The 24,220-nt window shown below is 32.1% G+C and overlaps 1 protein-coding gene across 1 annotated transcript; it reads left to right on the plus strand.

Annotated features, from left to right (window-relative positions):
* Positions 1–707: 707 nt before the first annotated feature.
* On the plus strand, positions 708–10,283 carry LOC133194653 (uncharacterized). Its single transcript, XM_061330565.1, has 4 exons — positions 708–891; positions 3,359–3,569; positions 9,549–9,639; positions 9,784–10,283. The coding sequence occupies exons 1-4, from the start codon at positions 754–756 to the stop codon at positions 10,154–10,156; spliced, it is 813 nt and encodes a 270-aa protein (XP_061186549.1). The 5' UTR covers positions 708–753; the 3' UTR covers positions 10,157–10,283.
* The last annotated feature ends 13,937 nt before the right edge of the window (positions 10,284–24,220 follow it).

The following is a 24,220-nucleotide window of genomic DNA, read 5'->3' on the forward strand; positions in this document are numbered from 1 at the left end:
TCAAAAAAATGATAATTGCCTATCAATTAACAAGAGAGAGAGAGAGGTCACTACTTTTATTATGCATTGCGTTTGTTTTTTTTCTGCTGCAGTTTTCGATTTTTATTTCATAATACTTTTATAAATGTAAACTGATGTCCTTTTTTCGAAGGAAGCGAGGCCCTTGATAAACAATCCTGGCAAAAGTCAATGGAGAAGTGTAAAGTTTCAGATTCTCCTTCGTATCTTCGTGGTGACTTCTCCTTAGAAAATGTAACACAAACGTGTGCGGCTTATGGAGGACAGCATGCTGGTCCATCTTGGATTGGTATTGCAATTCAAATTTATCTCAGTTTTGATAAAAAAGGCAAGTATATGGTGAAAAAAAAAACAATTTCCTTTAAACATTTAATTTTAGTATTAGATATGACGTTTAAGAATGCATTATATCAGCATGTTTTAGAAAGGGAAGAAGGGAACTTGTTAAGAATACAAAACACAAATGCAATTTTAATAGTCTAATTCATTAATTAACACCTGACGTTCATAATCATCTAAGTTTGTTATAGAAAATACGATTTTGGATATTGCTCAGATCTCAATAAATTCCACCTGGATGTTATTGTAATTATTGTATTTTTTATAAGCTATTTCAATGAATAAATAAGGGCTAATAATAATCTCTACAAAAAGGTATGATTAAATCATTAATGATTTTCCTTTCTTTTATATTTTATTTGCAATGAAAATCATCTACATCTACGCTGTAATTTTATGAAAATAATATCGCTTATTTGTATAACAGGTGTTGAAATAAATCAGGCTACTCCACTCAGATGTCAAAGATGCTCTAGAAAGGGATGTCATCTAGTTCAAAACTGTTCAGAAACCGCAGAATATAGGTGTATTGGGGTGGGTATTGCCTTTTTACTCTGAATATCAAGAACAATTCTTTTATGCATTAATGCTAAAAGCACAAAGCATTCTTTTTTCTTAGATCTGTTGGTTTATCTGTGAAAGTGTGTAAATGTAATCTTCACTTGGCCTTTGACAAAATTTATTCAAAGATTTATTTTAGCTCTACTCCATGTGTAATGAAATTGATGTTTCCATATTCAGTTTAACTCACAAACCAAATTCATGTGTCCTAAAATTTTAACTTTTACTTTCTTTAAACGTAATCGTTTTTTGCCTACATGTATTTATGTGCCTTTGAACTTTTAAAGATTCTTATAATGATAAGATATTTTTTTTAATTTAAAATTTAAAATTTATGGTTTACAAAGATTTTCGCATTTAATTTGTGTTTAGACATACATTGTACAGACGTGTGCCATAATTTAACGGCAAAAATTTAAGATGGCGTCGCTCAAGCATGAAGCGTAATGTAAACAATAAACATTAAATAAGTAAAAAAAAAATAACTTACCGATGTTTAATATTTTGTCATTTCACCTTTGACCCTCAAAACTTTCCTCATGCGTCTCGGCAGGGAATTATATAGCCCCTGTATTTATTCCAAAGGGAGATTTTGCCATATGTCTACGATAACCCTGGAAAGTTCATCGGGGGTAGTGATATTTTCCACACGATGTTGCAGTCTCTGTTTAAGTTTTATCCACACATTCTCAATAATATTTAAATCAGGCGACTGTGCAGGCCAGCTGTTACAATTAATATTGTTCCTTGCTTTGTAATTTTCGACATCTTGGGCTCGGTGGATCGGGGCATTATCGTCTTGAAATAAAAAGTTTTGGTTCGGAAAATGTGTAGCTATAACGGGCCACACGTTGTCCTCAAGGATATCTATATACTTGAGTCTATTCACAGTTTCATTTATGGTTGTAATTGTACCCACACCGTAATATGTTATACATCCCCAAATCATAACAGAATATTCTTCGTTGGGACGGGGGGCAGACACAATCGGGGGACTCCGCTTCATCCTTTCGGCGCCATATATAGAACCTATTGTTTTGACCCAAAACAACTTGACTTTCATCAGAGAAAATTACTCTGTCCCACTGACCATTCACACGCCAATAAAGTTTTCCTCGACACCATGCTAACCGCTTTTTACGATTCACCTCTTTCACACGGACTTTCTTTTTTACTATGCGTCTATGGTAACCTTCCCGGTAAAGACATCTTTGGACAGTTCTTTTAGACACTTCCCGAGGTCTAAAGGTATTAAACTGGGTGGTAATTTCTTTCAGTGGAGTTTTCCTGTTGGTCCTAGCAAGCCGAACAAGCGAACGACTATCCCTCACTGACAGTAAACGCGGATGTCCAGTTTGAGGCAAATTCTCTACTACACCTCTTTGTTTAAAACTAGAGATAACTCCTGTAACAGTTCCTCTGGGAATGTTCAAATCATCAGCAATCTGTTGTAACTTATATCCCTTTTCTCGCATATCTACGATGACATTTTTAATGTCATTTGACAAATGTTTACGGTTTTCAGCCATGATTAAATACACTATGTAAAAATTTCCAGAGGCAGACGACAACCAAACATCCGGTTTGAATTTAAAAACGGAAGTAAGAATAACCAGGAGCTAAAAATAGATATGTGTTTTCCCCAAGAATATAATGTATACCGAGCTTGTTTACATTACGCTTCACGCTTGAGCGACGCCATCTTGGATTTTTGCCGTTAAATTATGGCACACGTCTGTATTTTCCTAAAATTGTTTGTTTCATACAGCTTTAGAACTCTAAAAAACACACAAGTCTTTTAATTAATACGTGTAGTAAGCTACCAAAACGTTTGCGGCTTAAAGACAAACTTACTGCTTTTCGTTTTGAAATTTGTAAGATTATATGGATAGAAACTAGGTAAGCAAAATGTCTACATATTTTTACAAAAAAAAAGTATATTGATAATAAGTTTGTTCAACACATCCACTATAGTAATAGTTAGATTTTAGCTCTGTTGGATGATAATATAGGTAAGCCTTGCCATCACTAGTTCGGTAAACAAATCACCTTCAGTTAGAGATATTAGAGTAAGTTTTCATTTGTGATTGTTAAAATAATATTCAATATATCTAAAATCTTAAGCAGACAAAAGAACGAAAAAACATTTTACGAATAAGCCATTGAAAGCTTGTTTCCCATACAAACAAACAAAAAAAAAAAAAAAAAAAAAAAAAAAAAAAAATTACAAAAGCGTTTCAACGCTATTGACGGGTTCGATTTGTTGTAGAACTTTACAACGAGGAGAATTGTCATAACGTTGTATAATAAAAAAAAATGTGTTTAAATATTTAATATTATTTTTGTTAAAAAATAAATGCATGTGAATGATTTAAACATATAAAAAGGAGAAAGTCTTTGAATACATTGTATTAGTATCAGTTTCAAAATTTATTATCAGGTTCCAACAACGACTCAAAACACCCAATCAATCGAGATTTCGAAAACAATCAGGAACCATTCAACCACATCTGTATCAAAAACCAAACCAATTTACACAAAAAATACGCCTTCTTCTATTTCGAAGAAACGAACATCTCTCAAGAAAATAACATTAGCGAAACCCACCCTTCAAACAAAAGTTACCATTCAAACTGAAGCATCGGATGCAGGTAAATTACAATATTAAGGTGAGTCATATGTATAATGCCCGGCTTTTAATCTTATTGTAAACCTAGTTTCTGTAAAAGCACTTGCTCTAATATGATTTTAAGATTCTCTAGTCTATTTTGAATTGTGTCATTGATTCTAGAGTTTCGTCAATTCCATTTTACATCAAAGGGCAATTCACTGTAACTACATGTGCAATGGAATTTGAACTGCCCTGCGCTGTGTTTAGGGCTTCCTATAGCTATCTTTTCAATTTTCAATGTAAGAGTATCCGCCATCCCCACCCCCTCCCTGGACAAGAACAAAAACACATAGACAACATAGTATTGATGAACAGATGTCAGATTTTCTCACATGCAAATATAAAGCGTTCAATTTATTTATCTGTATAGAGGGGAAAAAAAATCGGTAATATCTCTATCTAAACATTTGTTGTTTGGCATTATTGGTGGTAGCATAATAGATATATAGGCGTGGGTCACCAAAGAGGACACACCCAATATTCAAAAAAAAAAAAAAAAAAAAAAAAAAAAAAAAAAAACGTACGAAGCAAAGCATCATAAATGATATGGCTGTTCCAGGTTTACCGCAAACATTCATTTACCTTAAAGCTCGTCAGTGTTTTCTTTTAATTGGAAAAAAAAAACTTTACCAAATTTATGTAGCAAAAGTAAGCATAAAATAAACAAAATAAATTCAAGCTGCAATTTTTTGTTCCGGGTTGATCGCAAACAATGAAAAAAATGTTATTTTTTACATTATAAAATATCAAGCCAATGTCCACAGTTCAATTTTTTTTAAAAAATATCATACACATTCAGAAGCACAAACTTGACACATCATCTAAATGGATGGGAGCAAATACATTCAAACGAGTTACTTTGGACTTCAGTTCCCTACATTAAAGATCGAGTTATTGCTTGATTTTTCAAAAATCGTTCTTTTAAGAAAAATATTATCTATAACCTATTTTATTAAAACACTGAATACAATAAACGTTGTTGAAAGCATATTTTAAACGATATTGAGAGTTGAATTTCAAATGCGGCAATTGCGAAATACAGCACTGACGTCATAGGCGACAATTCAGTGACAGAGAGATTAGAATATGCACACTATTTACGGAGTTATCAACAGAAAATGCAGCTTAATTACGAAAAATACTGAAAAAAATCAATTCCTAATGTGCTTTTTGATTACATGTACAATAGAAACATTTACTACTTCTAAGGTATAAGACTTTCACTGAAAGAAAAAGTTAGTAAAAGTTACTAGAATAACTAGTAAATTTTACTGTCCATATAACCACTATTCAGTTAAGTAAATTTTACTAGACGATAAGTATTTGTACTATTTGATTAGTAAAATCAACCAGTTATTTAGGCATATTTTACTAGCGAAAACTAGTAAAATTTACTTTCTTCAAAGTACATTTAGTTAGTTTCTGGTTATAAACCCTCTGGAATTTATACTTTATTTTAATTTTATTTATACATTTTTTTAGGAGAGAGTTTACTCTCTAAACAACGCTAAACACTTCACAAGTTGTACAAGTAGCATTAAAAATAGCTTAACAATTGAATAAATAAAAACAAGTAGATTAAATCTCTAACACAAATTATAGTTTTATTTTACAATGACAAAAACTGAATGAATAATAAGTCTTCTACAGTAAACACTTTTACAATTATATGTAAACCATTTCAACAGATGAAAATTACAATAGGTCATAGAAAATAGAAATAATAAAATTAATTTCTGCATGTGTACAGTACAGTGTACATGAATATTTTTATGATTTTTTTTTAAATTTACAATATTTTAACAATCAGACAGGATAGATTACAAATCTGATGTCAACATAGCAATGACAGAACACCGAAAATCCTTCTCTCTAAATTAACATCACTCTGCTATTCTACCAAGATGTTGCACAGAGGTTTTTTTTTTTTTTTTTTACCCATTTCTTTGGACAAGGTACGCATGTAGGTCAAATCATACATTGTAGAAATTTCATAAGGCTGAAAGGAAATGTCACATCCAGTAACGTTTACTCCTTCAATATGGACACTGAAATAATCTTCTCCCAAAGAAAACAAAAACTTCTCCCTCAGAAGGATTTACAGTCCAATTTCAGCACCCCCTTCTGGCCTCTCCTTGAACAAGAAGGACAGTCTGGTAGAAAGCTAGGCATTCTTCACCATCTAAATTAATATTGAAAAAATACTATAAATGCAACTTTTTCGGGCCTTGCATCAAAGACAATAAGAAATATAAGCTAAAGAAAACTTGCAGTAGTAACAACTGTAAGTCTGGACTTTGAAATACTTTTAAAAATTAAACATGTTAAATGAGTTCAAAGTCAAATTTATGATTATTGATATCTGAAACAGTTGCTCACTCACTACCATTTAGGGACTCCAAGATTCACAAACACAATGTGTTTCTTTCACTCATTCCCTCAAATGCATATACCAAGATCGCAAACCATTCAGAATCAATACATGTATATGAATGTTTACCTCATAAATATAAGTCAACATAGATTACGATTTAAAAAAAAGACATGTTCATTGCTTAATGTTATATAATTAAAGTGTACAAGTGTAGCCTAAATAATAATGAAATTATAATCATATCAAATCAGTAGCTCACTAACTATGCACTTGAAGGTTCCAAGATTTACACAAATATGTATCACTCACCCTTCAAATGTATATTCCAAGATTGCTTACTGACTGTTGCAGTTCACAATGATTTTGTAAATAATTCCCTCTTTCATTAATTACACATATTGACAACTGTGCACTAAATCGGAACTATATTGCCTATCACTTTTCTGATTAATATGTATTATTATGAGAAAAATGTATAATATATCAATTCTTCATATGGTATACTAGATGCATGCAAACATTTTCAAACCAGTGGCAGGAAAAAATAACAAAGGGTCTTCAAGACAGCAAAACAAAAACTAAAAAATAAATTTGTAAAGCTTAGATAGGCAATGCTGATGGTTAAAATATTACTCACCAAATTATTTAACTGATTCCTCGTCCTTAGCAGTGTTCCAACCTGCCTTCTGAAGTAAACATGGCGTCTTGGGATGGTCTTATCTTCACATCCTTTGTTTGAAAGGGCGCGGAATATTTAATGAAGTAATATGATCCCTAAGCGCAGCCTGGATGCTTGCTTATCTAGTAACTTTTACAAGTTGGACAGTATATTGTTTCGATTACTAGGCGCGCTAAGAAGATTACTAGGCAAAGTGGTTATTTCTACTAGGCATTTCTTTCAGTGTTTGGGATATTTTCGTTTTTTATTCGAAACATTTAGCATCAGTACAGCTCCGATTACGGCAATGTTTCGTGATCGGAAATTTATTTGTCAAGACCGCCATCCTTTACAAAACATAAGTGAATTAATGTTATGCTTAAATCGAAGAATAACAAAGTTATTCAATATTAAATTTGTGGATCAAATAAGTTTACACATGTGATAAGATAACAAATCAAATTGTATTGAGATGGCGAGTTTCTTCGTCTTTGCCGCGTCTCCTTCGATATCGTCGCTGCTATTTTTACAATGTTAACAGATTTTTCAGATTTTTTCATGCTGACAATTCTAAAATATAAGGTTGGATATTCAATTTCATATCGATAAAATCAGTGAATTGGTCGTTCACAAATCAGAAATATCAGGTTGCATCGCGTATCTTTTAGTAACATTAAATTGAAGAGCTGATCAGCCATTGTCGCCTTTGACCTCACATGGTCACGTGATTGCTATTTAATTAACTTAGATTTAATTAATTTAATTCAGGGGTTTTTATTTGAGTCAATAATTGGTTAATTAACGGGGTTTATTCGCAGTAAAACACAACATTTATAAACTGTGGTCATAAGAAACGTTTTACGCTTTTTATTTCAAAGATTTAGAAACATGCGATAAGTACTTTAAGGATGCCACGATAAACTATTGGAATGCGGAATAAATTGTAGGACATAATGATGTTCAGAAAGAAACAAGCAAAAGAACCAGAGCAGTACCTATTCAATTAACAAATCAATGTTGCCTTTATTGGGTAGGGAGGGATTGGGTTTTTAAGTAAAGTAAGCAGGATTACGATACTGAATACTATGTGTGTTCAAATTAAAAAAAAAAAAAAAAAAAAAAAAAAAAAAAAAACCTTGTGTGTATATTTCACCCAAGTACGAAATAATAGTATCATTGGGTAATTTACGTTTTCGAATACACGAAAGCCATTAAAGATTATCTTGGATAATACAAAATGTTTCATGATGTGTAAATAAAACTTGAACCAGTTAACAAGGCCAAAAACCATCTACCTACCAACATACCAACATTACTGGGGGGGGGGGAGGGGGGGGGGAGCATGCAATCGGAAAAACCCATTTTTAAGGACAAATGATTTATTGAAATACAAACAAACTTTTTATCAAAGTTCTTGAAAATAACAAATTATTTCATATTTATATAAATAAAATGAATAAGTTTAACAGTATAGTTTTTAATTGTTCATTCAAAGTTTCACAATATTGGGATTTAAAGTGACAAAAATTATATAGATCAATAAGGATGGTTGACTAAATGTAGAATTTTGAACATCATAGAAAGTTTAGAATTTCTAAATATTTTAGAAATTTATTACTTGCACCATTTGCAACCAAAATAGGTCCCAAAATATATACAAATCATTGCATCCAATTTTTTGGTACGTCTCATCTGTCCTTAAACCCTAATCGGATCTGTATAAGGCGAATGTAGGAATTTTGTTTGCTGTTGAGTAATGTTCGTCACATATAAAATCTACAAGCAAGAGGAGGTGTATATGTCACTTTTTTGGACTTCGCAACAAATAATGCTTCAGAGTACTGTGCCTTTTGATCAATCCAGTTAAACATTCCGATGATTACTTGGCGTTTTGTACACATATCTTTGAACTTATATTGAGCTTACAGAAAAATGAGGTAAGCTCTACTTTTTCATGCTTTGTTTGACGTACCACAAACATAATCCACTCATTCTTGATTAATCACTAGATGGATTTGGTACTTTGTGGTACATGTGTGTGTTTACTTTCATATTGAAAAGTTGTTGTTTTTTTTCCGATGTATTTATTATCACCTTTTTAAAAACTGTTTGATGCACGTTAATTTCTGATAATAACAAAATGAAGCTTATAAGTTTGATCTTATTATATGAAGTCCATCTTTATCATTAGAATATTTTGTACATTATTGTGTTTGGTTGGCTGTATTGGTGTCTCTGTTAAATGTGAAAATTCGTCTCAACATCAAAACTAAGAATATTCAGTGTTTTCAGTGCAGGAAAGAAAATAATTTTATTTTTAGTTGGAATAAAACCAAAGTCATTGATCAATCATGTGTGTGTTGGCGTCAAATGCTATGTCTTCTGTCCTTCAGTTGTCCATCAATATATTTGTTAAATTTATATATTTCCTGTTATCCAATGATTGTTTCATTGAATGAAGAATATCACAGAACGGGCTCTGGTACGTAAGACTAGAGTTGGTTTTTTTTATAAGAAAAGACTTCTTTTGTTTCAAAATCCAGATACCAGAGAGACTGGGATTCATGCAGTATTAATACATCTAATGTGTCGTCTGAATAGATATAAAATTTTGTAATCCGTATTAATACTAAGAACATCATCGTATAGAATCAATTCACAAAGTTTGATATAGTAAGAAAAAAATCTTCCCAACTTTATTTTTTGCATCATGATTATGACTTTCCGCCTTCTCAACCGTTTCTTCCCCTTTCACTAGGGACCTTTGTTTTCTAAATATTTTGTAGCAGAGCATTTTGAAACGTAACATAAAAATATCACATGGCATATCTATGTGTAAATGTATTTGTTAAAATGTGTTTAAAACATTTTTTCTTTAAATTAGGGTAAATATATATGAAATAAAATCGTCTGCTTTCTTGTTACAGAAAAAGAGCCAAATATCTACATACTAATACCCATTAGTGTTATTCTTCCCATCCTTTTGATGGTTACACTAGTGATGATAATCATTCTCAGGTATGATTTCATTTGGTATAAATTTAATTCTAAAAGTATCTCTAATTTAATTAAATGTACGTTTCTTAGGGTATTATATTTTGCTACTTCCATCATGTTCTTTTCTGATTATGAAAATTGATTTTTAACAAAAATAATTTTAAGGCGGAGAAAATGTGGCGAAGAAGATATTGTCCAAATAAAGGAGCTACAGCAGGATGATACAAATCAATATGCACAAGTAGACAAGACAAGGAACAAGGAAAACTTTACATTTGAACCACAGTCGAAGAACCCCGAGAATTTAGAGGTTACGAAAGAGTTAAGACCAAACACTCTCGATATTGATAAAGAGGACGGAGTCTATGATCATCTTGGAGAATCAGAATTCAGGGGAATAATAAAGGAAGACACCTATGATCATGCAAGCTTTGTGGTAGTTAGAGGAGATTGTGATTATGATAACACACAGAGTATTAAAAGACAGGAAGAGGAAAGTACCTACGATCATTCCATGGTAATTCGTTCTGATGGGTGAAATGCTGGCCATTATTATGAATTTAACGTGTCTGATGAAAGTTCTTGCAAAACGACAAGTGAAAATGTCAGAACATAACATGTGATATTCTTTTGAATAACAGTTCCACAAATTTAAGGAATTAAATTGAACAGAAATGACTAAAAAAGCAATTATTTATGGTTTTCCTTGTTTTCTTTGTTTTCCTATTTTAGAGCATAAAACTAACATATTTCACGTACATTAAATAGAATATAAGGCAAACAAAAGTTCCCTAAATTCAATAGCTTGGATTTATTGTTTAAGAAAATGCTATACCAATTTTCAAAATCAAATTGTTACCAACAATTCAAGTAATTTGTCCATATCCCCAAAGCATTTAATCGGATTCCGTAATCTCGCAGGTAGGTTAAGGCTTCCCGTAGAATATGACAGTGCACTCTGTGCCTTCACATCTCTGAACTACCAAAATATGACGTCATAATGGAAAATGACGTCAGGTCACTGCAAACTTGAGGTGTTATGACGGGGAGAGTGTCATGAACTTTACACTTTATTTCAAACTGCATGTAAAATGCTAGATAGCTATTGCAAAATTCACGGGTCGTTAAAGGTTTTTTAAGTCTTATATGTCCGAATATTTTAAAAATACACAGCTTACATATCCTTGATTGAAATTCATCATGTTCAAAATGCTTATGAAAAATATACTTTTGAAATGTACTCTGTTTTATACCGTGGTTGGAGGTAGAATTTATTTTGTGTGTATAAAAGAGTCTGGCGCAGGTGATTAATGAGGATTAATCTGAGAATTTTTGTGGAAATCTGTAAGAAGAGGTTGTTCTCTAACTGAATCTTGCTTGGGAAAAATGTGTGTTGGCTTTGTTTTAATACAGATTACGATATTGTGTGGAAAATACCCTCAAATTTGTAGGTAAGTTGAATTTCTCAGGAAATATTTTGTACCCAAGTAATACTATGACTTTTCCCAAGCACATTTCGGATACACAAGGATACGATGAGTTTATTTATATAACAAAATGTTAATAATTATTGTGTTAATCAGCTGCGCCGAAGCGATTTATATGAAACACTTCAAAAAATTATAAATGACCGTCACGTGATCAACAAAGTCATGTGATATCATAACAAATATGCTAATATATAGCCGAGGAAACCCTTTATATAAATTGGAGGTACTAAAGTTCAATACTTATAAATTAAAACCAAAACCGACCTCGCAATGACATTATGTTTGGAGCGCATTTTAAAGCTTCGGGAAGCCTTAACATAGCTGCGCTGTCTCCTTGAAACCCATTATTTTAATTTACAAAAATCAACGAACCTATAAGGTATTCTCTCCTCATAATTGGAAATCTTTGATAATTTCGTGACAATTATTATCGATTTTTTTTCTTTTTATAAAATTCATTTTGTTTAATCAAGTATTGACATTTTTTTCTGAGGTCATTGTATTCAGATATATATTGATAAATATTAATATGTAGGAACATGTAATCCCAAAAACCAAAGAAAGACGTTAAGGTTAATGCTGACTTTGGAATGACATGAACTGGCATGGGAAGCAACAATATTAAGGAGAATAAATTCTTGTTAGCTTAGAACATCCACACTTGACTCGCATTTCTTATTCTTTTAATGTCTGCTGTATTTGAGATGAGCATTTATAATTAATATAATCAACTATGATAACGAGAGGAGTAATTATATTGAACTGTATACATGTGTATATAATGGATCTTAAAATTTCGATTTGCATGTAAGGACAGATATCTATTCAAAATATTTACTGATATATGTTAATACATACATTTTCATAAAGTACATAAATTATCTAGAATACTTTGTGTTAAAACAATCAATTATGCATTGTCATCTTCCAAATAAATAATAAAGGAGTATTCTGAGGAGTTACTATAATTACTTTTAGTTATATATATGTTCCCATTTTCATGCAAGCACATTTCATCTATTGAATACATCCTTAATGCTTTGTTTAAAGGCAAACAATAGCAACAACATACTTTCGTCATTTGCCGACAATTTAGATAGAGTGCATTTTTCTCAGCTTGCCAAGGGTTTCTGATTCACTACTCTCCTCACATCACCTCACATGCCCCAGGGTTCGTGGAAGAATAGCAAATAAGAAACCCTTGCCTGTCAAAAATGAATTTTTCCAAGTAGTGTAAACTCTAATTTGCATATAAGTTGTGAACCTGATTTATATTGATTTATCAAAGGTTTATTTTAAAGAAAAATAGTCATCAAAACACTCAAATATGAAACAGATGTGGCTGACTCTATATAGTGTCTTTTATTTCGAGTTCACTGGGATATATCGAGTGGATATATGAATGAAAGTAAATATTGTTATTTGATAAAACGTCGTCGATATATCTGATTGTTGAGTTGAAAAACACAACAGGGGTTTTCTTCTCATGAAGAAGATCTTGAATAAATTCTCTTCATAGTACTATAAAAACATGTCAGCTAATAATGGAGCACAATTAGTGCCCATGAGAATATCAAAAGATTGTTGGAAAACCCAGACTTCAAAAACTAAATAGATATAGGTAATATTTTAAAATCCGAGCTCGAGCAAAACCGTTCAAATGTTGTATATCTAACATAAATGGATGACTCCATTTAAAGGTCAAGACCACAGTATAGTATAGAAGCCTTGATCAAATATTGATATCCAGGACGAGCTTCTATATTTCATTATACAGTTTTTGTTATTATGTTCCCCAAACGAAGTTTGGGAACATATTGTTTTTACTCTGTTTCTTCTTCTTCTTATTATTATTATTATTATTTTTCTTCCTGGGTACTTTTTTGTCCGTGAGTGATCTCCGAAACTACACATCCGATTGAGGTGAAACCTTTTTAGGGTTACTAGGCATGTTATGTAGATTTGCGGAACGAAGGTCATTTTGCGCGCACGCGCATGCACGTGCGTGCGCGTGCAATGCGTAAAATGACAAATATACTTGATATAGCTGTAACTTTTATATTTTTTGATAAAATGCTTTGATACTCAGAATATAAGGATATATTAAAAGTGTGAACAAGATGACATGGTCAACATGCACATGCATGCACGTGACCAATTTACTTGATATAGTTGTAATTTTGAAACTTTTTGATGAAATGCTTTGATACTCAAAACATTTATATGTATTTAAAGTGTAGACAAGACGACATGACCATCATGCACATGCATGCATATGCATGCACGTGCGCGCGCGTGCAATTTGTTAAATGACCAATTTACTTAATAAAGCCGTACTTTTTATATTTTTTGATGAAAAGCTTTGATATTAAGAATATACAGATATATTAAAAGTGTAGACAAGATGATGTGGCCATCATGCACATGCATGCACATGCGCGCGCGTGCAATGTGTTTAATGACCAATATACTTAATATAGCCATAACTTTTATATTTTTTGATGAAAAGCTTTGATACTAAGAATGAACAGACATATTATAAGTGTAGACAAAATGGCATGGTCATTATGAACATGCATACAGGTGCGCGTGCGCGCAATGCTAAGATGACCAATATACTTGATATAGCCGGAACTTATATATTTTTTGATGAAATGTTTTGATACTGAGAATATAAAGATGCATTTATAGTATAGACGGAATGACATGGTCAACCTGCACATGCATGCATGCACGTGCGCGCGCGTGAAATGCGTTAAATGACCAATATACTTAATTGCCTTATTTAATGAAGCTTACAGGAAATGACACCAAAAGGGAGTTGGGGAGCGTTTGGGGAACATCTGTAACGGTCCCCGTTACAATTAATACTAGTTAGACTATTAGGTTACATTATAATGAAAAATTTACACGCTTCAAGATGAAAGATTTTTTTAACACTTACTTTCACTACAACAAAGAGCTTCTTTTAGATTTCTTTTAAAAACCAAGGCCTATGACCCACGTTTATACAGTAGTCCTTTTCGAAGGACAAAAATTATCTTTATAAGCTTTTTTTTTAATTTCAATAGCCTATTAGTTCTGTTAAAAAATGTATGTACTAATGTTTTGTGTCTGTAACTTATGAAGATGTAGCTGTCACATTTGGTTTTTGACTGAATTAGAAATTAATTTAAATGACAGAGAGAAAGATAAGGTATGATCTTATGAAAATGAATGAGGAAAAATATCTCAAAAATTAATGTAAAATCTATGTTTGAAATTCAATTTTGAAAAATAGTTTGATGGTATAAGTAAACTTTACTCCCCATAGTTACATTGGATTTTAAGTACAGAATTATGAAAATTAAAGGTAAAAAAATTCAGATGTGTCTTATTAAAGCTGGAGTAAAATGCTAATTCAGAATTTTATGTGTATGAGTGAGAGGGGTTTTCCTAGAGTGTAAGCATCAACCGTCGTGTTTGTTTATATTGTGTTCTACACGGAAGTAAACATTCAATGACAAGAAAGGAGAGTGGCCGGTAAGTTTATTTTTTAAAAGGGAACATTTAATAAGATTTTCACATCGGTTATCGCTTTCTCATACCGTTGGAATTTATTAAAAAAAGTTGTTTGTGAAATGTTCTAAGCAGAATATGAAGGGAGAAAAAAGGTTAGAATGTTAATACACTTTCGTATACCTGCTATTTGCAGTAAGGTGACACATAAATGAAATTATTTTACTATTCTAAATACATTTTACACGAAAGTGGCGACAGTTTAGAATGTTGGATAACTTGTAAAATTGTGCAAGGATATTTCCATGGTCATCGTCATGACCACCTTTAATGATTTCACAGAAGTCTTCACCGTGTCCACGGTGTTTTCTATACGAAAAGAAAGAAAATTTATTTGGGGAAATGCGGCACAGTTATTGAATATCACTTGGCCGTTACAAATAAACATTCCTTATTTTTGTGATAATTTTGATTTACAATGACCCTATGTGAAATAAACAAATAAATTCATTATAATCTCATCACGTATACCAATATATAATCAAGTGTGTTTTATTCTCACCCTGAAAATAACAATATTTTTCACCTTGGATATCTCGTACATTTTTTTTTTCTAAATGTTTAGTCTAAATGTGAATTTCAAGTCTTAAAGAAAGCATCTAATAACTTTTAAACTAGTGATGTATTTTTGAAAACTAAAAGTACAACTTCCTTGCGTATTATGAGGAAGAAATCTGCCAGAAAAAATCGAATATTTCTAAATTTATTTGGAAAAAAGAAAACATAACTAGCCCTTAAGGGTACCGACTGGGGTTTTCACTGCGCAATATTTTGCGCAGCGTAGTAAAATAAAGCGTATTTACTCTTTTAAAGCAATTATTTTTACATGATTTATAAAAATTAACAAATTTAGGAAATTTCAGGATAAAAAAATCTAATTACGTTTTTAAATAACTGATTTTTTAAACGATTTTTCAAATGATGAGTAGATAGACGTCGTTATAGTGTGTTTTTGACGTTATGAATAACCGAAGTTCTTTAAGTGGGGTCATTAATTCTGTCATAAAATAAAAAGTATAAAATAGATGCTCTTAAAATTTTAAACATGGGAAATTGAGAATCTCACAATCATCTTAATTATTTTTTATGTAAATCTGTGGTATCTGTCATGTTTTGTTGTACTCCATAAAAACAGGAAAATATCATGAATTTTGGCATTTTGAGATGCCTCCTCTGGAAACCAGACGGTAGAATTTTGTGTTTCTTCAATAAAAATGTACAATATAGTATTACCTCTCAAATATTATAATTTGAACCAAAAGTCTATAGTAGTATTTGTATAATTTGCTCCGAAGTGTGAAAAAATAGTGTTTTCCTATATAATCCTATAGTAAATGTACCTGTATTTTGAGATGGTCCCTACAAAATAACCAGACGGTAGATTTTCACTAAACTTGGCATGTATACTGAAGTCAATATAAGGTACATATGGTATAAAATAAAAGAGTTTCTCTATAGTAGTTTTCACACAATAAAACCCCAGTCGGCTCCCTTAAACAACATTTCTCTTCATTTCCTCATTTTGTAAAATTGAGTTCATTCCGATCCGCGACAAAGTAAAAGATACGGACAAATGAGGCAGGAATTGTTCCATATATCTGACAGTTTTTAATCTTTTCTTCTGCTTTTCCCTTGTAGCCCGTCCCACCAAGCTATTGTCACAACTTTTTGCAACATATCTCAAAATATATAAATACCTTGGTCTTCAACTTATGTTCAATGGATAGATCTTTTTTTTTTTTTCAAACTTCCTGCATTTATTCGAACCCTCGAGGTCAACCTGTGTATTGACACGGCTGCAAACTCAAAGTCGACGGGGATTTAACATTGCTAAAATGGCCGCCACATCGGAAGGGGATCCATCATTATTCGTGAATTTCCATACTTTACCGTCATTGACAACTTCCGTTTGTATAAAGGGACTTGAATAAATATCGTAAATTTTTTTTATTATTTGGAATGTGGGGATATGAAGGTGTGAATTACCTCAAAATGAACAAAAGATATTTTATAAATGAGCTCGTTTACCACTCTGCTATTGTTTACGTGCGTGTCTCACTATCTGAGCTTTTCTGGTTTTTATTTCTGTTTTAAATTCATATACATGTAATAATGAAATATATTTTCAGTTTTGAAGTGCATGAAGAGTTTATCCACTTATCCACTTATATGGTTTCCTCTAGATATGTGTTTGAAATTATAAGTAACTTACATGTACGTGCAAACAATTTCTAAAAAGAGGGAAGCTATTGACAAATAAGTTTATTAGGCAGTAATATCAACAGTCTCCTTTAAAGGCAACATTTCGCATATTCTATGGTCGATACAGTGACATCATTAGCAAAATTATAAAATGTCTCCTTGAGACTATTATTGACTGACATTTTTCATACAAATTTAGGTCATTTTCACAGTAAATTGACTACGGATTTTTTTCAGTTTGCCCTATCATGATCAAGGGCATACGGTGGGTATCACCGGTAGACAGTGGATGCTCACTCATTCATGGCACCTGCTCCACACCTCTATAGTCTTTAGAGGCTTGTCTTTGCTCTGTTCCCAATCAGTATTGTTCCGATGGACTTTTGAACTTGATAACTCATCTTTATCTTCATATTCATATTGTAAGCTAATTTGATCAAGAAAAGCGTAACGTGCCTATATATTTAATATAATATGAGTCATCTTAATATCCTCTTTGTCAGGAACTGCGTCTTCAAAATGTTTTTATCTCCTCTCGCTTCCGCGAACGGATAAGGAGTGGAAGTAGATATAATGTGAAAAAAAATGCAGTTACACGTAACTCTTTCTCATGTTAATTTATATGCACTAGTTTTGATATTGCAACGTGCATAAGTAGATATAATTTTTACCATGTTTTTATAAAGTTTATTAGTATCCATACATTAAATGCCAGTTTGCATTCTCTTATCTGTCCAATGATCTCCTAGTAAGATTTAGATTAGAGAAAATTATATGTACATCTTTAGACTACGGAGATCAAGTTGCGGCATGTGTCAAAATGGTGTTGTAAAAGACTATTTTATTTCAAATAAAGTAAGATATGGTATTTCTAAAAATCATTAATGTATGTCTATTGACTACAGACTAGAGAACCAAATAATGAGGTCTGAAGTGATGTCAAAACTGTGCAAGAACCTTTGTCCTGTGAAAATTTCATTCCTGGTGGCGATCCAGCTGCTTCTCATAACAGGTAAAGTGCGGTATTGTGTTCAAAGAATGATAGTAACAAATTGATAGATATCCCTGTCTGTCCTAAATGTGTGTAATAGGCATAGGCCTAGACAGTCATAAACAAGATTAATTCATGCTTTTCGTTCTTCTTAATATATTAACGATGAATATTACATTATATGCCTATTTAGAATTTATAAAGACTAAATGCAGATAAAATCTTACACCTATTTAGTATTCAAAAAGACTGGTTAAAATCTTTATATATGATGTAAATTTTAATGTAATAAGTAGCATGAATTTATGTGAGATTGATTTATCAATGGATTTGAACTTTGCAGTATCTTTATAGATCGGAAACATGTTCTCTAGTACTAAATGAAATCTTTCTTAAGCTTTCATAAATTGAAAAAAAAGCACTGTTTTCAGAAATTAAAAAAAGAGCACTACTCAATCCATTAAATATGTACATTTACATGAGTTGAGGAGTAAGTTCAATGAAAAGTGAAAAGTTTTCATACAGGGAAAAAAGATACTACACGATCCTTGAAATACGTACATGTACATAAAGGAATAAGTTCTTCAGTGAAAAGTGAAAAGTTACATGATTTGTTTGCTTGAATCGTGCTACTTACATGTATGTGTTCATTTATCTCTTCAGTTCACAGTGTATTTGGTGGTTATACGTGGTTTGAAGCACAACAATTATGTCAGAACCACAGTGATCATTTGACAGTAGATACATCCAAATCAATCAATTTTTACTGGACAGGAAACTATCAGCAACTTTCAGATTGGATAAATATTTTAGGTAAAATACTGTGAATAGAAAAATTCCACCCCCGTTTTATTTTCGCCTCCTTTGCTCTGCTGTTGATATGTTCTGATTACAGTTCTTGCTTTAAACATCTAACTGTATTGCAAACTTCGTCTTAAAACGATGGGAAACCAATTTATATTGTTATAAATAAATTTAAAAAAAACTCTATATAAATCTTTACTTCAAAATGTCTAACATTTCCAATGTACTACTGAACGGTCCAGCAAAATCGATTTTAGACCGCAGAGTGAGAGATTGGACCTTTAAATGGGGTATTGGATCGCTTACGTCACACTGTGTGCAGGATGAGTTATACGAGGGGGCATTTGAAAGTTCTTAGAACTGTTTGACAAAATATTAACCGTTCAACGGTAATGACTGAATTTGGTATCAAAATATACACATATTGATACGTCACTTTGTATTTTGTATTACGCAATAACTCCAAAAATTATGTCAGAATCTCGAATGTCTAGCATACCGACCATAAAAATGACGTAACAAGAGACAGAATTTCAGTGAAGTAAAATTTTAAAGTCAACTTTTGTTCATTACTCGGATGCACGCTTACGGACACAACTATCTATTAGTTGGAAGAATGTTTACATAGACTTCCGTCTATCCTATGGAGGTCATATTTAAGAGTTTTGAGGTGGTTTAAGAGTGTGTCAAAACTAGCATGTTATTAATGAATCACGCGCAAAATATTGGGTAAAAAATACGATGCTGTGCCAAAAACACAAAGTATACAATCACAGGAGAATAGTGGACGGTGTTGCAAAGTTTGCTGGCATTATTTCGTCAGATGTTTTAACCAATTTTGCGGGAACGATTAAACCTCAAGAGAGGTTAAGCTAAGGATGTCCCATATTTTCCCGTAAACACCCAAATGGCGCCGATGTAGTTCTAACCCACCGAAACTCGATATGTTCGAAAATTTTAAATCATGGAAAATAAATTAGATTGTACGTGGCAATGAAACTTTTTAAGTCGAAAGTCAAAAGCAATAGTGAGTTTTGGATTGCGAAGTTGAAATAATATGAAAAAATACGCACAGAAACTTGTCCGAGGGCAGAATTTTGTACGTCTTATTCGTAAACGGAAAGAGTCCTGGAACTCAAAATACATTAGTGCAAAACTGCATTTTTACACTTCAGTTTTATACAGAATATGTTTTGTTTAACCCTTTTGACGCCGAATATAGTTACGTCTATAACGTCATGGATGCCGTACTATGAAGTCAACTGAGACGTAAAATAATTTTCTTCGGAAAAAAGCGTCAAATTGATAATGAAATAAGCACCTGTTTAAGCAAGGTAAAAGGATGATCATAGTTTTCAAGGAAAATGCGCATAATATAGTCATATTCATTCCAAAAATTTTTAATTGCCATAAAGTAAATTTAGCAAAATTAATATTTATCCTGTAGCCAGAATTCACAAGGAAATTCTTTACATATAACAAAAGAGACGTTTAGTCTTTTTCAAATAATATTTTTACTAAATGTTATAAATGTATGACTGCCTTCACGAGAAAAAGGGGCCCTTAAATAGCCTGGTCCTCTCTGAGTTCAAATATATATATATATATATATATATATATATATATATATATATATATATATATATATATATATATATATATATATATATATATATATAATTTTTAAAAATAGCTGGGTTTTTTTCAGTATTTCATAAGCATTTTAGAAAGGCACTTTAAAACAACGTTGACGTTACTCACAGAAAACGTACGGATGTCGCGTTCAGCAATTTCAGTTTCTAAACATTCTTAAATTATTTAATAATCCTAATCATTAAGACACATAAAAACTCGAGAAAATATTTGATTTCTTTTTCTAAGCTACTAGTATGTAATTATTCCTAAGAAAAGACGTCATAGTTCATACTTCTAGAGGCAGATCCATTAATTAAGGAGGAGGGGGATCTAGACATTTTGGATCTGGGAACGGTCTTTAATCAGTCGAAAAATATTACAATTTCACACAAAGTATTCTTTTTATATTTAATAATGTAGCTCAATTAAAAATGGATATAAAGCACTTGAAACATTACCCCCCCCCCCAAAAAAAAAAAAAAAAAAATCGCAGATGCCCCATAGAGAAAAAAAAGAAAACTCGAGAAAATATTTGATTTCTTTTTCTAAGCTACTAGTATGTAATTATTCCTAAGAAAAAACGCCTTAATTCATACTTCTAGAGGCAGATCAATTAATTAAGGAAGAGGAGGATCTCATCGTCGGTAACCCACGGGTGATTCACATCGATTCTCTCTATCATCGAAGCTTGTGTACTCAAAACCGTGGTTTGCGACGATGGGGGGATCTAGACATTTTGGATCTGGGAACGGTTTATATTCAGTCGAAAAATATTGCAATTTCACACAAAGTATTCTTTTTATATTTAATAATCTAGCTCAATTAAAAATGGATATAAAGCACTTGAAACATTAACCCTCCCCCCCCCCAAAAAAAGCAGATGCCCCATAGAGAAAAAAAGAAATCCAACCCAAACAAGGGGACAACGCGTAAAGCGGGCCATCCCCTCGCAAAAAAGCAAATCGATCTCGATATAATATTCCAAGCGAATTTTTTAATTTAATATTTTTTAAAAATACGTTGATAAAATATTTTTAAATAAGTTTTTTATTATTCAGGGCCGTAGGAAGCATTTTCTTTTTTTTTTGGGGGGGGGGGGCATACATTTTCAGTTGGGATACTATAATATCGGCAAAATTATTGGGGGTTTCTACGGCCATGTTGTTCATACAAACCAATTTCTTCCAAAGTATGGAATACAAACATAAAAAAGAGGCACATAATGATGTCAAAAGATTGTTTTACGAAAGTTTATTTCATATACATGAAACTATTAGTCAATTTTTTTTAGTTTTTCCCAAGTAAATCAGGTTATATCAAAAGCTGTCTCCTTTTTTTCTGTGCTCTCGACGCTTATCACTTGGACACAGCAATCGTACATCATTTCTTAAAAGGGCCGAAACTGTAATCTCAGGAAATTGGTTTCTTTAAAATAGATTTCTAAGACCGCACGACATTAACTGGCAAGATTGGAAATATACAGTTTACATGTACGTCATTTCCATCTGTTACAGTTAAAGTATTCGATGATCGAGACGACACTGATATAGGCTGTCCAAACTCAAAAACTTTCTGCTTATTTCTAAGATCTACCCCCCCCCCCCCCCTCTCAAGAAACAAATGTTCGTCCTCTTATTATTTCTTTTAAACAAAAACATTGGACAGAAAACTCTGATTTATATGTAACTGTCGAACTGTTTCGAAATTGGCATTATTTGTCTTCTGGATCTATCACTAACACTGTGCGTGCAGGAGTAGCTGTGATGAATTTAAAATGAATTTCGAACTAGAATTTTAATCCAGACGATCGCGCCGAATTATTATAATTACCCGCTCAAATGTTTTGACTCTAATAGATGAAAATGATGTAATTTGCATATTTCCAAACCTTGACAGTAAATGTTTCGCGATCTTAATGTCGGAATGAATTGGAAATTCGCGATCATATTGCCAGATATTTACTAACACCTGCTGGACATAGAAATATAGCCGTTAGTTACGTGTCATGTTTAAGCTTACTAAAGTTCGAAATTTCAATCCTAGGAAAAATAGAATTCCTTGTAGCATTGCGCTTGATCTGAAATAATGGCCTTTCTAGATTCCAGAAATAAAAAAAAAAAATCTCGCGAGAGATTTTATTGTCTTGTTTCCAACTCAGATTTACGGAAAGTTCTAAATTTTTTTTTTTTTTTTTTTTTTTTTTTTTTTTTTTTTTTTTGTAGAATTTGATCAAAGAGATGGCTGTACTGCTCTTGGATCTTTTCTATATTATGCATATTTAACACAGCTGGCCTTTTCTGAGCAAAGTGAGATACAGCTGCATTACAATTTTGACGAAATCTGAAATTGAAACTGAATATTTTGCCAGACTTGAATAATTATATTTTTATGCAGTCATCTTCCTCCGTGACATCAGCTAATCTGACATCTTAAGGCTTTTCATACTTCGATGCCATGATATGTAAATATAATTATGTCTCAAGCAAGAATTAAATAATACGTCCATCACATGTTTTTAATTTCATGTATAAGGCGATGCAGGTAAGCAATATCCAATTAATGTTTGAAACTCTACCGCTCTACTCGACTCTCTTCATAGGCTAAGTGGAATCTTGAAATTACAGAACATAACTGGTATTTTTGCCTGTTACCACAGGACAGGATTAAAAACTTTTTTGTGTGTATATCCTTTTTCCTCAAAGTCATGTACAATTCAACGGAACTTTCAGAAAATGTCTAGATATCCGGGGTGTCGAGATATCAGAGTTGAAACTTGACGCTCAAGATTCAAATGCTAAACATGTCTAAATTATTACATACACGAATTCAATAGTCAATTTAAAAAAAAGATTTCTTACATTTTTCACGGTCATCAAAGTTTTGCACGAATCTCGATTTTTCTTTTGTTTGTTCGTTTATTTTTTTATTTTTTTTTTTTTGTTTTCGTTTTGTTTGTTTGATTTTTTTTTGTTTGTTTTTTTTTGTTTTTTTGTTTTTGTTTGTTTTTGTTTTTGTTTTTTATTTTTTTTTTTGGGGGGGGGGGTATTGTTTTGCTCAAAACATCACCGTTGCTTTTATTTTTATCTTTCCCATAATATACTGATTCCATACTAGTGTTTGGTTTATGATTTTGAAGTTTTTCATATCATTTGAATGACATCCATAACCACTTGTCACATGTAATAGTAACTTTTTTTCTATCACTGATTTATTCTCAATCGGTGTTGCCTTCCGTTCATGGTAGCTCAGTCGGTAGAGCGCTCGCTCCGTGATCGGGAGGTCGTGAGTTCGAATCTCGGCCGCAACTGACCTAAGTCGATAAAAAATGGGTAGCAACTGTTCCTTCGCCATGCGCTCGGCACTTTGGAGTGAAAGTTGCGGGTCCTTCGGATGAGACCTTAAAAACCGAGGCCCCGTGTCACGGCAGGCGTTGCACGATAAAGATCCCTCACTGCTCAATGGCCGTAAGTGCCGAGTAAAGGTCAAAATTTGAAGCCCCTCGCCGGTATATATTGACGTTTCTATATGAATGAAATAGTCTCGAATGGGACGTAAAATAACTTACAATCAATCAATCAATCAATCGGTGTTGCCATATATACATTTATCAGAAGTTTAATAATAAAGTCTTTACAGCCTTCTCTACTATTTAATCTACTGTTTGTTCTGTTTCATGCACATTTTTAAGCAAAAAGTTACTGTCGATTTAATTCTTATTTTCTTCAACTCTATTAGTATAATGCTCTTGGAAAAAGTCCACAGTTTAGCTGTATTCAATTCCTAAACAAGATGCAAGTTCATTTAATTCAAGCTGGCTTTTACTAGAACAATTTTATATTATTTTCAGGGACTACTATTTTTTTAATGCATTTAATCCATTATTTCAATTTTTTATTTAAGCTAAATTTAGATTTTTTGTACC

This window comes from Saccostrea echinata, unplaced genomic scaffold, assembly GCF_033153115.1.
Source record: "Saccostrea echinata isolate AGI-Se365-2 ecotype Australia unplaced genomic scaffold, CSIRO_AGI_Sech_v1 ptg000029l, whole genome shotgun sequence".
NCBI lineage: Eukaryota > Metazoa > Mollusca > Bivalvia > Ostreida > Ostreidae > Saccostrea > Saccostrea echinata.